Raw genomic sequence first — 18,259 nt, 5'->3', positions numbered from 1 at the left:
ACAGCAGCCTATTAAAAAAAAAAACGTAATCAAACGTATATGTCAAGGTTTCGGCGGGGTGGGGGTATTCTGCCTGTCTTGGATTTTTACTCACAAATGGGCTTGATCTGGAGTCACTATTATGGTAAAAATGTAGTACAACAATATGAATGCATGTGAAGCATTTCATGGTAATGTTGGCTCTGCCACAGTGGGCATTCTTTGATTTTGTTGCTGTTCCACATAGAGACAGAAGATCAACTTGAGTGACTGTTGAACATACTATGATAGACTGTACTGATCAACATTCTGATGTCAACACAAGAGCTTTTCAATGTGATCCAGATTTTAGAATATATGTATATATTTACCAGCTTTCACTGTTTTGTTTTTTATCTGGGTTTAAGTTCTTCTTAACTTCTTTATTCTTCATCCTGTTCATGTTTACTCCATTACAACTGTGGCAGTAAACCGCCTAGTGTTGAAATGCAGGATTCGTTCATTCTTTCCACGTGCAGATCACGGAGTTAATGAACATTTTTTGTAAATGGGACATTGAACACTTTGTCACTACCTCAGAAACTAAACCCCTAAACAACAGTCCAAATATGATTTGGTTTCATCTTAAACCAAAAACTGTTAGAAACTCTTCACATCTCGCTTCTCAATTTCTTCAACCAGCTGTCCTCGTCACATTCCCAAGTCCATTAACGGGCAATTTATTTCACTGTCAAATATAAGTTTGTCCCTCAGATTTTATACATTTGTATTTTTATTTTTGACTTGCACCTGGGAGTGTGTAAGATAATGTGATTTAACATTATCGCTCGGTTCTGGATACTACAAACCCATTTTAAACTTTAACTCACACAGCAGACAAAGCTTTGAGAACCGGATCCAGATTGTTGATCCAGGGTGTTAATACACAATAGTGTGCAAAAGTTTAAGGCACATATAATAAGCTTCAGTCTTAATTTTTTTATATGCATAAACAAAAATACATAAATACAACATGGGATTTCTTTTAACCTTTAAAAATAAAACGGTTGGCGATAAAACTACAAAGTTTCTTTTCTGTGGTTTTCTGCATTTTAGAAGAATATAGTTTTGTAACTGAATTTTTACAGTCACTGTATTTTTTAATCATTTGATAAAGAAGTTTGTAGCTTCATAATTGATTCGCTTATTTAATTAAATACAAAAATGTATACTATAACTTCTGGTCATGTATTGACAACCCAATCAAAGACTGTTTCCAAACAGACTGGACGGTGCGTTAAACTATTGCACAGTTGTGTATTTTTGGTTCTAACATGTGCAGCTTTCCCGCTGGAGGGCAGAGTCTTGATTGTGGACGGCTCTATGACGTCACTGAGAACTGTGAGGAAGCTCCTGTCTTTGCTAATGCAGTCATGATCTATGAATAAGCCCAACAGCCAAATCTGAGCACTGAAACATGTACACTGTTTATTTATGAGGTGATAATCATGTGACAGTGGCTAAAGCTGCAAACAGCAACGAGAAAGAGGGTCGAGTGTGAAGACACAGTTCTGCTCAGAGTCTGAAGGACGGAAACGCTGCAGGGTGAAATGTTATGTTCTTGTGTTCGAGCTTTCTGTTGAATGAGAAATGTTTGAACTCAAAATGGGCTTCACAGCATGAGTGTGCATGTGTGTGTGGCGTCATGTAAACAGAATGGATGTGTGACTTGTGTTTTGTGCCTGACTGTGTCCTGACATCACACCGGACTTTACATCTCGTGGGACAGGGCTTCATGCTGTGCAGCCACTCCGTTAGTCTGGGCATCAGTGGGCGGCGCTTCGGGCTGACCGTTCGCTTTGGTCTGGTCGCCGGTATGTTCAGATGGATGAATGTCGAAATGGATGTTGGACTCGTTTAGCCGGCGGACACGATATGTCTCGTAGTGGATGCTGCCTGTGATGTCCTTGATGTTCTCCATGTGTGTCCTGAAAGATCATTTCACAGAGACGGTGACTCTTGTTGAGGCTACACACCAACCAAAAGCACATCACAGAAAATACTGGCATGTTCCCTGGCTGGTTCCCCTCATCAACAACTGACTTGTAATGACAGTGAAGAGCGGTGCCTCCAAATGGGAAGAAGGCTAAGGTAAGTAGCTGGCTGTATATTGTGTTGTTTTTAAAAGTTTCCTTACTTTTACAGAGGAAAACACACACTTTTACCTCTATAATGTTCCTCTCCATGCTATGAGACACATCATGACATTTTCACCTATTCAGTATTGACAATGGTCAATGATGTCTTTAGCTTGCCTAACGGGCTTACATTGTACAGCTGTTTAGCTTGGGACATTGTTAGCATTCTAAATCAATACTAGCCTGATTATCACGTTTTTCTCCTGAGCGAAAAGCCAACCCCCCAAAAAGTAATCTAAAAATAAGATCCAGACTGTAAAATGTTAGTTCCCCATTAACTCAAATAAATCAAACATCAAAACTTCCTTTATTTATGTAAAATGATGTTGGCTGATGCGTACTGAATCGACTAATTATATTCAATGTATCAAACTTAATAGTTTTAAGTATAAATGCAAAACCTGGTACACGAAAAAAAAAAAATAAAAATCCATTCACACTGCAAGATACAGTAAATACCCCAACAGCTATACAGTTTATTTAATTTTTTCAAGTATTTTATTTCCTTTATAAAATTTAGGGGTCAACCAATATGGATTTTTAAGGGCCAATACCGATTATCGGCAAGGCTTGGAGGCCGATACCAATATCTGAGGCTGATATCTGAGGCAGGGTGGCTAGCGGTGCGGTGCCTTAGTGGTTAGCACCGCTGACTCACAGCAAGAAGGTTGTGGGATCACTTCCCACCCTTTCTGTGTGGAGTTTGCATGTTCTCACTGTGTCTGTGTGGGTTTCCTCTGGGTGCTCCAGTTTCCTCCCACAATCAAAAACATGCTTATGTCAGGTCTGCTCCCCGGGCAAGCTGGTCCCTGGACACTAGACTCTGGCTGCCCACTACTCCTAGTGATTGTGTCTAACTGTACTTAGGATGGATTCAATGCAGAGGACAAATTTTGTTGTATGTATGGGTGATTCTTTAACTACGGGCACTATTGGCCTTGTAAATGTAATTTCCACCACACCATTGCCTTACAATATAAAGCACCTTGGGGCAACTGTTTGTTGTGATTTGGCGCTATATACATGTGCTCTGATGTCACTGTTTATCTCCATAGAAACTACCCAAACAATCTTTCATACAAACTGTTTAAAGGGACATTACAGTGTTGTGGTGGAAATTACGGCAATAGTGTGGGACAACTACATTTTGTTTAAAAAAATCACAACAGTTGTATGACATTGAATACCCCAATTATGTTTTGATTATTTTACTTTATTTTATTACTTTATTTTATTCAGAGATATTTTAAAACATTAGAAAAAACGTTTTTTTTTTACCATTCATTTTTATCATTGAAGATCAAAAGTCTGGGTATGGGAAAAGCACAAAACTGCAATATTTGCATATAATGATGCTGAAAAAAGGTGAAAAAGTCAACAAATAACAAATTTCTTAACACACTTTCATTGTAAAGATAACTATAAAAGTGTGAATTTTCCCCTTTTTTCTGTTTTTCATACAATATGATCAAAGGACATAATAAGTGCCCGTAGTCTAAGAATCACCCGTATGTACAAGGACAATAAAGGTTATATTATTATTATTATTATATTTGCTTGCAGTAAAAAGTGTCAAAATTTAGTATGATGCACCCTTAACACAAAAACTTTAAATGTTTTGCAGCGTATGTTTAATTGACAGAACCTTTCAACATGACCTTCACACAAAAGTGCATGAAGCTATAAATAACATTATTATGAAGTTGAACAATCAAATAGATAAATACAGCTGACACAGGTCCAGTCTGCACACTGCTACCTTCTTCTATGCCAGTCTGTGGGACAGCAGCCTTCAGCACTGACAGGCTGAACTTCTCTAACAAATCAAGTAGTGTTGTGGGTGCAACATCGCAAACCAGACTAGCGATTCATATTTAAGAGTGTTTTGGGCAGGGGCGTAGGTTTGCATATGGACCATAGGGACAAGTCACAACCAATATTTTGGGATGGCAAAATAGTCCCTACCAATATTTAGCATTTTTGTTTATATAACAAAATCATTCACTATTTTTTTGCGAACTCGATACTATAATTTTAGTCGTCACGTTTTGTGTTTTCGACGTGCCAGAATGACAGGGTTACCCATGTTGCAATTTCATTGGCTCACGTTCTTCTCACATGGACGTAAACAAAGCGCATCTCGTGGCAGGCAGTGCTTAATTTGTAAAGTGGGAGGTCCCGGAGCGCAGAGGATGGGTGGCTCCGGTGCAGTGTTGCCAGATGTACGATAATTATCGTATTTGTACGATAGTTTTGCCATCTGTACGATGTACGATCTATAATGGGAAAAAACCCAATATGTACGATAATTTCAGTTGGTTGCCCAAACACGCATCTCTCTCTGACACCCAAGAATCATTTTGCAGGTGTTGCACTCAGGCGGCATCAAAGACACACCACACACAGGGCTGCTGCTGGCTTTGGGCTGCCGGGACAGTCATTTGAAAGCCCGCCCCCTCTCCATACAAAGTAATGAGTTCCCATCCAATCTCTGCAGGACAGGACAGGAAGATTCCCCAACCAACATCTTTTTTTTTTTTTTTCGAAACTGTATTTCAACAAATGCAATAACAAACGAACAAAACACAAGAGCAAAGAGATATACAAGAAAAATAAAAAAAAAGTTCAAGTTCCTTATGGAGGTGTCAACATTTTTTCTGTGTTCAACAAAATCTGCACAAGTGGCCATGGCATTGGATGACGACAGCGACCTCGAGGTTGAATTAGACTCTTTCTAGTCTGGTAATTAACACGTTTGTGTTACTTCACAGTCTTGCTTGTGCATTTGCGTTCTTTTTGTGCCATAGTTTCCCCATTACTATAATTACTGTTTAAAAATGTGACATAAAATTCTTTGTAAATGAAAAAAAACGCTAAAATAGCTACGTTGTATGCGTTTTGTTTGTGTACGATAATTTCTCCCAAAATACGATAATTTTGAGGTTTTGGTACGATAGTTTCATATTTCATATCTGGCAACACTGCTCCGGTGCAGAAAAACAAGAAGGGCGGGGGGGAGGGGTTGCGAACAATGCTGTGCGCCACACTTAAAATAAACTGCACACACCTTCACAAATGACACTAACACCCTGCCTTTTCCTCAGAAAATACTACATTTATGTTTGCTGTCTGTCTATGTACTTTTCTGTCACTTTTGCGCTCTTTTTCATACTTTTCCCTCGTTTCAAAAGTCACCGAACGCACTTTACTGTAATATATGCAACATATAGCATACTGTTGGAAAGCACGGGTTCTTGGCTTGCTGTCAGTGTTGAAATTTTTCAGAGTGAGGGCTTACATGAGAACGTACGGTAATGAGAATCAGCGGCGCACTAGTGTGAAACTTCCGTGTTTTTCCTCTGCGTTATGACATCACAGGCTTACGTTTACCGTAATACACCATATATATCATTGGAAATCCCTTTTTTTTTTTTTTTGGCAAATTAGGTTGCCAGATACCTACAACTGCATTATTGATGAAGAGAATAGATTATACATCTTGTTTGCAAAAACTTTTTTTTTTTTTTTTTTTGTTAGCTCCACAAGTATTTTTTTTTTTTGTTGTCTTGTTCTCTCAGGTGTAGGCCTATAGAATAGATTCGTGATTTTGGGTGCAATTTTGTTATTTAAGCTATTTGTTTGTTTGCCTACACACTTAATATTGTAAATAAAGTGTTAAATTATTCAGCATTATGTCGTCATATGTTATGTATTATGCTGTACTTGTGCGTCTAATGGTATGAGTGGGTTAGGGGGTGATGGTGGTGAGCAGGGGGGCCGGGGGGGTATTGTCCCTACCAAAGCTGAGACCAAACCTACGCCCTTGGTTTTGGGCTAATAGCCCCTCAGTGCCAATTGGTCTATGTGAAGCAGAATAAATTAAACTAAGATTTATAATGCTTTGTAATCTACTGTAAGTGCCACAACTTGAGGCAATTTAACTTAAATAATGAAAATTTAATATTTCTGTCATTCATGTCATTTTATGTTATGCGTAGGTCATAAATATTTTTTAAAAACAGATTAATATTTGATGGATATTGCCTTTGCTCCCTTCTTAAAAACTGTCTTACGGTGCTAAATTGTCTGAGTTCCCTGTCTCACTGGATAAATGCTACTGTGTCAGAGTGCAAATGTAAATTTACCCAGAATAGCTTTAATCCATTTGTGTCAGGCAGTTTTTCTGTTATCTTGACAGTTTTGTTTCTTTCAACATTTCTGAGTGGGATTACATTATTTCGAACAAAATAACCCCTTTAATAATTGTCTTATCACTTTTTTACACTTTCCTGTTTCACTAAGTGAGGCTGTGAGCTGAAGATGATCGTTTTATGATGGTTAAGTTCCTCCACTGCTTTAATGAGTGTTTAGAGCTAAAGTCAGCTGTTCACACAAATGATCATGTAATAGTCTGCCAACAGCTTGTACAATTTATAAATGTTCCATGAAAACTATAACTTTTGTTTTCACAACCATTTAATATGATGTAATTTGCACCACGTTTTACCAAATTTGGAGCAACTTTAACCTTCGACCCCTGTACAAACTGAAATTGACCTTTGTCACCATTTTTGCTGTTTTTACCCCATAACTCCATAACATTCAGTCACAGAGAGTCTAAACTATACCTTTTTGGCATCTTTATCCTCAGACAAATAATGTGATATAGTTTTCAATATGATTGGAGCATCTTTTAATTTGGCCCCTGTATAATTCTTAAATTGACCCCTACCTGGCTGCCTATTGAAAATTCAGATGGCCAGTTGATTTTTTTTCAAAAGAGTAATGTCTAAGGGGGCAGCAAAGTGGCTTAGCGGTTAACACTGCTGCCTCACAGCGAGAAGGTCATGGGTTCAATTCCCGCCTGTGGCCTTTCTGTGTGGAGTTTGCAATGTTCTCCCCATGTTTGTGTGGTTCCTCCGGGTGCATCCAAAGACACGCGGGTTAGGTGGACTGGAATCTTTAAACTGTGTGTGCGCGTGGGTGTGACTGCGTTTGTTTGTCTGTTTGTTGTTGTCACCCTGTGACAGACTGAGTCCTGTCCAGGGTGTACCCCACCTCACGCTCTGTGACTGCTGGGATAGGTGTGACTAATGTCTAAGGAATATCTGTCCTGAATTTGTTACTTCTATCACCATTTGCGGGATTGTTTCAGTTATCTGCTGCACTGTTTAAGATTGATCAGGAGTCACCAGGAATCAACCCAGTGATGTGACACAAATTCTTTACACAAATTTATACTGCCCAAGTCATTTTCTTTTTGTTGTTTACTTTCAGTAATAACACCCTCCAATTATTCCACTGTACACCAGAAAAAGAAGTAAAATAACATTAGCCAACCCTTTAAAATAAGAGATTACTCTTAAAGGGGAAAAATGTTGGAGACAGAATAAACAATAAAAAAAAAACCTAGGATATAAATACTTAACTAAATAAAAGACAAGTGACTCAAGCAATCAAATAGGAACTTCTGTGCTAAAAATTGCACACAGTCTGGTGACAGAGGGTAATGGATCAATTCCCAGCTGTTCTTGTGTCTGTCCTCGAATAAGAAACAAAAATAAAATAAAATAAAAATTAATAAAAAAATCTTTCAGCAGGAAAGAACAATAACCCGCTTTTACTTTATAGCATCACTACAAAAATAATGAACACATGGCAACTTGTCTGCTGCATCTCTGACACATTTCACTGATAACACGCTTTGTTTTTATTTTTATATCACTTTAACATTTTACAACCTTCAACACTTCTGAACTCGGCAGTGAGGGAAGCTCACCTGATGAGGAGATCTCGCAGGTAAGCAAACTCACAGTGTGCAATATTCTCAACTGCAAAGAGAAAGAAAGAGGAAACGTTACTGGAAAGAGAAACAGATCAAGAAATGATTTTATTAAAAAGACATCAAATTTCAGCTAGTTTTCCAGAAGGCACGTGGGAGACACGAGTGTAGATGGGACATGTCTTTCTGTATTAAAACCATTTTCTGTTCCAACATAAAACTGTATAACTGGTGATGCAAGAGACAAAAGTTGCACTCTGCAGTTTCTCCAACCACAACAACAGAAGAGTAACTCCTTCAGTTATGTGGGTGTCTTGGTGGCTTCCCTCACCAGTCTCCTTCTTGCATGGACACTCAGTTTTTCATAACTGCCTCCTCCAGACAGATTTATCACAAAGCACCATACTGTATTTCTTAAAGATTGACGTAAGAAAAGTCCAACATTTATTCAGTGACCTGGAAATTTTCATATGTCCATCCCCTGAAGTATCTAAAGAAAACTGTCTGTAAAAATGATTATTAACTATAAAGTCATCAAAGTGTGCCAAACAACTGTCACATACGTTTTACCTACCCCCTCAAACATACACACACTTTTAAAACTCTAGTTCCTATAGCTTTGGACATTTTATTAGTTACTCTTAGTATATAATGTTAGTTCATTTGCATTTCTTTCTGAAAAGATTTCTTCTGTTCCACAATACACCACAAGATGGCAGCATTACTAAGAAGCCCAGTGAAGGGTATTCAGTAACAGGACATCTGTTGTAATTTCCTTTAGCCAAAATAACACACTCCTCCACTTCAGAGCAATTTAATACGGTGCCCCCTCTCAAAGGGAAACGCTTTTAAAAAAAAACTCCCTGTGACAAGCTGCTGCTGACTCCAGTGCAGCTAACATGCTTGAATTACAGATTATGTCAAGGAGAGAGAAAAAAAGATATCTGTTTACATTGAGCTTTGAAAACCACCACCAAGAAATTCACTTCCCTTTGCATGGAGGAGAGAGCTGTTAAGGCACCTTGATACTTGCACAAATTCGATCCCTGCGTGCGTGCCACTGAGTAAACTTGTCATAAACTGTTGTAAATTGTGCGTAAACTGACATGTGTGTGTGGCTTTGGGCATCCACATCAAATAGAACGATACTGTACAGGGATGCACTGATACCACGTTTTTTTCCAGACTGAGTACAAGTACATACATTTTGGTACCCGTCAATACCGAGTACCGATACGAATACTTCATGATACCATTACAGTTTTATGATAACTTTGAAAACATGTTTTATTCATCAGTTGTTCCTTACTTTTTGACTGTAACTGTTACCAATATCATTAGCTTTGTTTTTATTTACAAACATTTAAATCATGTAACATCACTTTTTGACTATAACAAATTGTCCTTTAACATTTACTGTGTGTTTCTTAAACATGACACTGCCAGACATTTCACTGAAATGTAACATGTGTACTACAGCACTACAAAATATACAACACCAAGAACAGAACTGAAACTGTCCATCACCAACTTTTTTTGAAAATGTGAGGGACAGATTCATTTTAATGAAAAGAAGCTTCTCTGTGTTATCAGCTGTGAGCCTGTTTCTGTTTTTAGCCACAATGTGTGACACTGAGCTAAACAGCCTTTCACTCTCCACACTGTTTTTTAACTTCTAATTAATACGTAACAATAACATACACAAATATAAACCGGAAATGCTCCCCCCCCCCCCAAAAAAAGGTGGAACGTGTAATATTGGAGGAGTATGGTGTGCGCGCAGACACACACACACACACACACGTGCGTGTGGTGTCACATCACACGGAGGCAAAATGGAGTAATTTTAACATTATTTTATTTTTTCTTTGTGGATCATGGGATAATTTCCTCGCGTTCAGACAGAACAGCCCATTGCCTGTGGTAAATGAGCCATTAACGAGGAGCAATGGCTCAACATCTGGCACGAGTGCAGAGCGTGGAGGCGAGTGGAGGGTGTGAATGCAGTGCCACAGACATTCCGCAAACAGAATACACCTGTAGCGGACCAAGCTGGTCTCCCATCAGCCTGAACACCCACACCAAGGGCTGAAACTCACCAAACACCAACCAGCAATTATCGCCTCGTTTCTGCTTAAAACTGACTTTAGAATGATTTAAGAGGTTTTACTTTGTCATCTGATAGTTAATAATTTCATTAATCCCTCTGAACGCTTTGGGTGAAGAGAGTCATTTTTTCTTAAAATATTAAAATAGAAAATTTTATAGTTTTCTATGACCCTCCCAAAAATGTACTAGTCATTCTGGACACATTGAGTACCTTGAAAAATCTATAGCTGCTGCAGTTTAGAAAATTCAGCCGTATTTGAAGTAACACTCGGGACAAAAAAGGGCGTGGTCATTTTCGGGCTGTTCATCACAGATAGAGATTTTGGCACATATCCCAAGTTGTTCATTGGGGTTGTGTTAGCATAGAACAGTTGAGGTATCCTCTCCTAAATGATGTGCATACATGTCTCAGCTAGGTCTTCTACTAATGGTTACAGATGCTGAGAGGTGTGTGCAAACAGAAATTTTAATTTCAAACAACCAGCTGTGTGGATTCTGAAGCTACAATCCTGACCACAGATCTGCTCACCAGAACATTTTTCAGATGAAGCTGTTTTTTTTACAAGTCTCAGTTGCTTCTGACCATCACAAATAAGAGAATTTTGTGTAATAAAACAATGTAAAGGCACTGGGCTGATGTGCACGTCTACACACTCATAACAGGGCTTCTCAGTGTTTAATCATGATCTCTCTCATCGCATATCCACAGTTTGGAACTTACATGAAAACCACTGTTTTATTTATTTATTGATGGTTACATGGACTCAAAACTAATCAATGATGTTTGTTGGAATTAAAAGCAAAAGACCACGAAGCAGTATGTTCTTTAATTGTTGCACTTTTTAAAAAGTTATTTGCCTACAAATAATGTTCTAGCAGCAATTCAGACGTCTCTCGTACTTGAAAACCACATCTTTTTTTTAAATAGGCTTCTGGCTCCCTGGTATTCCACTCTGAATTCTGACCAGTGATTAATGAACCAAAAAAAAAAAAAAGTATCCAGTGATGTTAGCTTGCGTTATCAGTCTTGTTATTAAGGCTATAGTTTTTAATTTTCTGAACAGGACATCTCCCTACAGAGCTCTTGATGATGTTAACTTGAAAATAACTTTGCCTTGAATTCAACATTTTCTCACCTCCTACTGTCCATATTCAAAAACGTGTTTTGCACATTTGGTGGCTTTCCTCCTCTAAGCTGTGGGTGGCTTTTTTTGGTTTGTTTTGGATAATCAAAATATTCCCACACTCCTTTGGTCAGAATTCACAGATTTTAGTGATGCAAATCTCAGTAATCAATCTTGTGGAATGATGTGAGGTTTGTCTACAGAGCTCATACTGTAGAACAGGAAATTTTTGCGGTTTTTGGAACCATAGCATTTTCAAAGTGCAGTATATTTGGAAGCGGGTAATAGGCCCATAGCTACTCCACACACTGAGACAAGCACGGCAACATAATGACCCGCATACTATACAGCCTTGGCAAGACATGGAAACCTGCAAACTGCTGACCCGTCCCTGCTCTCAATGATGAAGAAACATGATGTATGCTGGCGAGTGGTTCATTTTCTGTTGTATGTTCTGTAGAAGGAACCAGCTTTGCCTTTGTGTAGGTGTGTGGTACAAAATGAATATGCGTGCATCACCTTCAATGGTGCCCCACTTTGTTTTCCTTCCCAGAATCCTCTTCCCATTCACCTGGTACTCCTGGTCACTCCCCACCACAGCAAAAGGGATCATCTCCTATTGTATGTACACACACACACACACACACACACACACACACACACACACACACACACACACACACACACACACACACACACACACACACACACACACACACACACACACACACACACACTTAAATTATACTTTTTGTTCTGAAAAAAAATTTTTAAGAAACTTTTATAAATGGTAATATGGTGTTTTGGTGTTGCATGATAACTGCTCAAATTTACTCTTCCCGCCTTTTGTGGTTTTCCATTGGTAATGCCAGGTACCTAGTATCTGGTACCTCGTCCCGTTTTCAGTATCACCTCTATCACGGTCCCAAGAAAACAGACATCAGAGGTGTCATGAAAAAAATGCAGGCAATGAATGGTTGAGAGATTCCTCACTATCACTGTGATGCCACTGTGCAAGACCGGACACGAAAACATTCTGAACAAACAAGCAATTTTTAAAATATCATTAAGCCAGTGGCACTGTACTATAACACAAAGGCTATTCACTGATTAGTGTGTGCATTGCTCTTTTGTGTACCGCATCGAAGATGACTTAATGACAGTTTTATATAATGTAGCTATGATGGGTTAGGGCAGGGGCCACCAACCCTGTTCCTGGAGAGCCCCTGCCCTGCATGTTTTCCACGTCAACCTACTCAAGTCACACCTGTTTTTTTTTTTTCTTCAAAGTGGTGTCTTCCAGCTGTTGATTGGCTGAACACACCTGATAGAGTTAGGGAACAGGGAGAGTTAGAAAACATGCAGGGCAGGTACCCTCCAGGAACAAGGGTGGTGACCCCTTGGTTAGGGGTACTACAATCCACAGGGAAAAGGAAACATCAAGTACCAGAAGTGAGCAGAGCTGAGCCGGCACCATCTGGTGGAAAAGTGCCTTAAGTGGAATTGATAAGAGCTATATACACTGGTAAAAATCTGTTTACCTTGTTATTTGTAAATAAATAAATAAATAAAAACAAAGGCGTAGCTTGGATTGAAGATATTTTTCCTGTATTGACTGCAGACCTGTTCAACTGTCAAGCAAATACATTGGATTGACTAGTCTGCTTGCATGCTGCTCTGTGCAACTGTAATATTGCAAATATAAGAGTCAGATCAGGAGTTGATAAGCAACAAGGCTCCATAAATCACATTCAAACAAAAGGTTTATTTGACATTTGCCTTAGACATCTACCACTATTCCAACATTCCTATACTCAACAAAAATATAAACGCAACACTTTTGGTTTTGCTCCCATTTTGTATGAGATGAACTCAAAGATCTAAAACTTTTTCCACATACACAATATCACCATTTCCCTCAAATATTGTTCACAAACCAGTCGAAATCTGTGATAGTGAGCACTTCTCCTTTGTTGAGATAATCCATCCCACCTCACAGGTGTGCCATACCAAGATGCTGATTAGACACCATGATTAGTGCACAGGTGTGCCTTAGACTGCCCACAATAAAAGGCCACTCTGAAAGGTGCAGTTTTGTTTTATTGGGGGGGGGATACCAGTCAGTATCTGGTGTGACCACCATTTGCCTCATGCAGTGCAACACATCTCCTTCGCATCATCTGTGAAGAGAACACCTCTCCAACGTGCCAAATGCCAGCGAATGTGAGCATTTGCCCACTCAAGTCGGTTACGACGACGAACTGGAGTCAGGTCGAGACCCCGATGAGGACGACGAGCATGGAGATGAGCTTCCCTGAGACGTTTCTGACAGTTTGTGCAGAAATTCTTTGGTTATGCAAACCGATTGTTTCAGCAGCTGTCCGAGTGGCTGGTCTCAGACGATCTTGGAGGTGAACATGCTGGATGTGGAGGTCCTGGGCTGGTGTGGTTACACGTGGTCTGCGGTTGTGAGGCTGGTTGGATGTACTGCCAAATTCTCTGAAACGACTTTGGAGACGGCTTATGGTAGAGACATGAACATTCAATACACGAGCAACAGCTCTGGTTGACATTCCTGCTGTCAGCATGCCAACTGCACGCTCCCTCAAATCTTGCGACATCTGTGGCATTGTGCTGTGTGATAAAACTGCACCTTTCAGAGTGGCCTTTTATTGTGGGCAGTCTAAGGCACACCTGTGCACTAATCATGGTGTCTAATCAGCATCTTGATATGGCACACCTGTGAGGTGGGATGGATTATCTCAGCAAAGGAGAAGTGCTCACTATCACAGATTTCGACTGGTTTGTGAACAATATTTGAGGGAAATGGTGATATTGTGTATGTGGAAAAAGTTTTAGATCTTTGAGTTCATCTCATACAAAATGGGAGCAAAACCAAAAGTGTTGCATTTATATTTTTGTTGAGTATATTTAAATTAATACAGTGTTGCCAACTTGGGAGACTTTCTCGCTAGATCTGGTGACTTTCCAAACCCTCAACGACTTATTTTCTCAAAAGCGACTAGCGACAAATCTAGCTTTTTTTTCCTGGTGTCACTGGAGACTTTTCTGGTGCTTGGCGACTCAAAAGTGAAAACACGTATTGATCTATTCTCTGTTCTCACCGAGCGGCAGCGGGTCCCCCACTTCCGCTGCAAAGCACTGAGCGGAGGGATGGCTACAATCCTGCACGTTCAAAGTCCCACTGAAACAAGCATGTGCGATGTCTCTGCGGCTGTTCTCGCGTTAAATGGGAAACTTCACTCAGAGTCACTCAGCCTACTGACCAGTGACCTCGCTTGCTGCACTGTAACTAATTAGTCTCCAGACTTTGAGAAGCCCCACTGTCGCAGACCGAACGGCCTGCCCCTAAAAATTGGTCCGCCCTGCCTCCACTGCGCATGCGTCATTTCAGAGCTCTGAGACCCAAAGCGATCAAATGGATTAATGGGATTATTAACCATCAGATGACAAGGTAAAACCTCGTAAATCATTCTAAAGTCAGTTTTAAGCAAAAATGAAGCTGTTGTAAGCAGAAACGAGGCAATACTCTGTGAGGCTTTGAAATGACCGACATGCAGTGAACGCATCAGCTAGCAACTTGTGTAGCCGCGGCGCTCTGATCGCTTCCTCAGTCTTTAATGTTGAAATAATGCTGAATTTATGTGGAAATGATTGTTGTACAAAAGCTTCAGATATCTGTCGCTGAAATAAATGATGAATGGAGTGCAGTTTTAAGCAGAAACGAGGTGTTAATCAGTGAACTGCGGCTAATTATGCATGCGCAGTGAAGGCAGGGTGGACCGATTTCTAGGGGGGAACCATTCGGTCTGTGATACCGGCCTTAAGAAGTTATTTAATTTTGAGAATGATGGCCAATTTTAATGGAAAAATAAATAAACAAACCAAGAATCAAGTTTATTTGTAGTTCTAAATATAATTTAAGTGTTTTTACTCACTTTTTTTGTCTTTCCCATGTTTTTTCCCCAAAACTTCCAACAAATACATTAATTTCAACAAACAAGGCCACAATAACATTCACAGTATTATCATTCTAAATAGAAAGAGATAGAAAAAAATAATATGTACAATAACAAAAGTAAATAGATTCTTCAACATTAATTCTCTTTAAAAAACATTCTTTACAAAGCGTGACAGTTTTATGACATTTGGGAGACTCTATAAGCTTAATACTGCTTATATATTGTTCAAATTCAGCCAGACGTCCGTGTAAATTCTTTTCAATACTCTTCAGTTATGAATATGGAATTTACCAACAATATTAAAAGGTTGATAATGTATTCAATGGTCTCTCCCACAAAATGTTTTAACAACACAGCATCTGCTACAATATCATACTATGGAAATAATATGCAAATGAGATGATGTCATCATTTAGTGACTTTTAGGACAGTCAATTGCTACTTTTCTTCCTGAGGAGTTGGCAACACTGAATTAATAGGACAGTGCACACAAATTACTAATTCAAGAATGTGTCAATTAAGATTTTTTTCTTTTCAATTTCTCATGACATTTGTTGGCGTCAGTGCATCAAAGATTTGCAAGACTATTTTTTCCCCACTTATGCTCCATATTTTTGGACATTTCCTGGGTGCAACAGAGAAAGCTGAAATGTGAACTTGAGATGAACTCACCCTGATTTTGTCGTTGATCATCCTGTCCTCTGCATCCTCATCAAACTCTTTCTGGGGGTAAACGTCGATCCCATTGGCTCGCAGCTCTTCTCTAATCTACACAACAACCATCACAGCCCCACAAAATATAATAAACTGTGACATCAAATGTCAGATTCATCCTTTCATACACACATATGAGATTAATCAAAACATAGAGGGGGACTGTGCACGCGTGGAACATTGAACATTCAGTCACATGAATGCAGCAATATCTGTTTGACCTACACAACTGTCCAAATAAAGCCATTTGAACAACAAGTGTCGAATATCTACACAAAATCTTGGATCCTACAGGTCTGTAGGACAACCTACAATACCTTAAACAATACAGTAAACAGTAAGACATCACTCTCAATGAGTGACTTAAAGTGAGTCAAAAATCGATGCAAGCACGCAGCAAGCAATGCATCACAAATTCACCTATCAATCGATACACTTGCATCGCGCACGTTTGTATCTAGATACCGATTCGTATTGATTAATCTCCACATGCCTACTCAACATGCATTTAGGGATTGTCACCAGTTGCGTCCCATTTAACTCAACTGTCTGCAGCAACAGAAATCAGCACATTCATAGGCTCTTTAGGTGATTTAGGAAGCAGGGGATCAACATCTGAAAGACTAGCGGCACCCCAGAAAGGGTAGAGGGTAAAAAGTAAAGCAAAGTGTGCGCTGCTATGCTATAATGCTTCAGGAGAATCCCAGTAATTTCACTGGGATATTTTCTAATGAACTTGAACAGTCAGTCAGGCCTGGACTCTGGCGTCATCCATCTCAGCACCATAACACACACACAAAAAAAAACCCAACAAAAAACCCCAGTTCTGAAAAGAATGTCTTCTGACCTTACAGAGGACTTACACAAACATTTGATTACTTTACATTGGCTGGTGAGGACATTAAATGATTGTTAATCAACTCACCACACAGGAGTTTGCATTGCGGTTAACCACTCTTCAAAAAAAAATAAAAAAATACAGGCAGACATAATTTAAATATGTTTTAAAGGCGCATTGCTCTCTAAAATGACTTTATAATGACTGAAGCCATGCAGACAGGCGTCTCTTTAATGAAGCAGCCTTCAGCTCTTCCATTACTCCAACAGTTTCCACTTGGTGCTTCATCAAACCTTTCACTGTTTACCGTTGGAATCTTCTCAGGGATACATTATAGAACAAAAAACCAAGTGAAATTCTAAAAAAAAAAAAAAAAAAAAAAAATGCCATCAACTGCTGGTCACGGAGACAAAGACACTCAGAGGCATTTAATAAAATTGCCCACTTACTCTGTTTGCATGTTAAATTGGTGAAGGGAAAAACAAATGTCTGTCTGGAAGACCTTTGAGTATATAATCTAAGGATTGTACAAAGCACGTGCGGCCAACCAAAACAATCCAGCTACAAGCCCAGCGGCAAGCAGGCGGATCCAGAGACTGCGGTCTGAAACCGGCAGCAGTCAACACGCCCATCCACCTTTCTACCGTGGATCACGCTGGAAGAAAACTCCACAGCCAGAGAGAGATGTGGAGGAGAAGGAAGGCAGCAGTTTGTCCACTGAGGATTTGTCAACAGAAGCGCAGAAGAGCATTTTCTGTAGCAGGAAGCTTAAAAGTGAGGATGCAGATTTTTAGCCCTGTGTTTGTAATACTTGTATGAACCAAAGTGATTGGAGAATGCAGACTCTCTCTGCTGCTGATCAGTTCCTCGTTCCAAACCTTTAACAACAAAGAGGGACACGGAGACCTGTGAATGTTTGACGCGTCATACCAGTTAATTCTTTGTGACTCAGTGACACCAGGACATGAGGTTCTGCGGGGTCTTGACATTTGACCAGTTCTGTTTTACCATATTTAATCCACAATGGCTCCAAAGCGTTTGAATGAAACACATAAGACCCTGACTTTAACCTTTCAAGGTCACCCAAAGTCAAAGGTCATGTAACCAATGGAAAGGTGACATACCTCGGCCTCAGCTTTATCTAAAGTCTGGGTCTTTTAGTGAAGTTTAGGGCTAGTGGCTGGTGTTCACCTTAGTATTTTTTCTGTTTTTCTTGTTGCTTAATCTTGACACATTATACTATATTTGTTGTCTTTCTTCCACGTGATTCTTTTTTTTCCCTCTCTGTTTGAGGTGCGGCTCCATCCAGAGATGGGAGTGGGCGCCTTCTTCTGCAGGCCTCCCATCCTGTGCACCAGCATGGACTCCCAAAATTTCCTGTATATTCGTACTGTCAATTGTGTCCGGAGCATGGCCCAAGCAGTGGGTCACCCCTTTGAGTCTGGTCTGCTTGAGGTTTCTTCCTCAAATCATCAGAGGGAGTTTATCCTTACCAATGTCGCCTGTGTGTTTGCTCTCGGGTTGGTAAGGTTAGACCTTACTTGTGGCAACTT

General features: G+C 39.7%; 1 protein-coding gene and 1 long non-coding RNA gene across 5 annotated transcripts in view; one reads left to right on the top strand and one right to left on the bottom strand.

Annotated features, from left to right (window-relative positions):
- Positions 1-994: 994 nt before the first annotated feature.
- The window catches only part of sept9b (septin 9b), a 201,661-nt gene continuing 184,396 nt past the window's right edge, over positions 995-18,259 (bottom strand). For 2 of the 4 annotated variants that reach the window (XM_034187388.1, XM_034187389.1), the window contains exons 7-10: positions 15,827-15,922; positions 11,691-11,787; positions 7,936-7,987; positions 996-1,946 (exon numbers count right to left, since the gene is read on the bottom strand). In XM_034187388.1, the coding sequence (XP_034043279.1) occupies positions 1,730-1,946; positions 7,936-7,987; positions 11,691-11,787; positions 15,827-15,922 (462 nt within the window). In that variant the 3' untranslated portion in view covers positions 996-1,729. Of the gene's footprint in view, positions 1,947-7,935; positions 7,988-11,690; positions 11,788-15,826; positions 15,923-18,259 lie in introns of all 4 variants that reach the window. The other 2 variants (XM_034187386.1, XM_034187387.1) reach the window with 2 other exon arrangements.
- Positions 8,788-15,485, top strand: LOC117525527. Its single transcript, XR_004565081.1, has 3 exons — positions 8,788-8,803; positions 10,409-10,423; positions 15,330-15,485. It is a non-coding gene; the product is annotated as an uncharacterized LOC117525527 (long non-coding RNA).

The sequence above is a fragment of the Thalassophryne amazonica genome, chromosome 15 (assembly GCF_902500255.1).
Source record: "Thalassophryne amazonica chromosome 15, fThaAma1.1, whole genome shotgun sequence".
In the NCBI taxonomy this organism is placed as follows: Eukaryota; Metazoa; Chordata; class Actinopteri; order Batrachoidiformes; family Batrachoididae; genus Thalassophryne; species Thalassophryne amazonica.
This window is presented reverse-complemented; position numbering and strand designations above follow the sequence as displayed.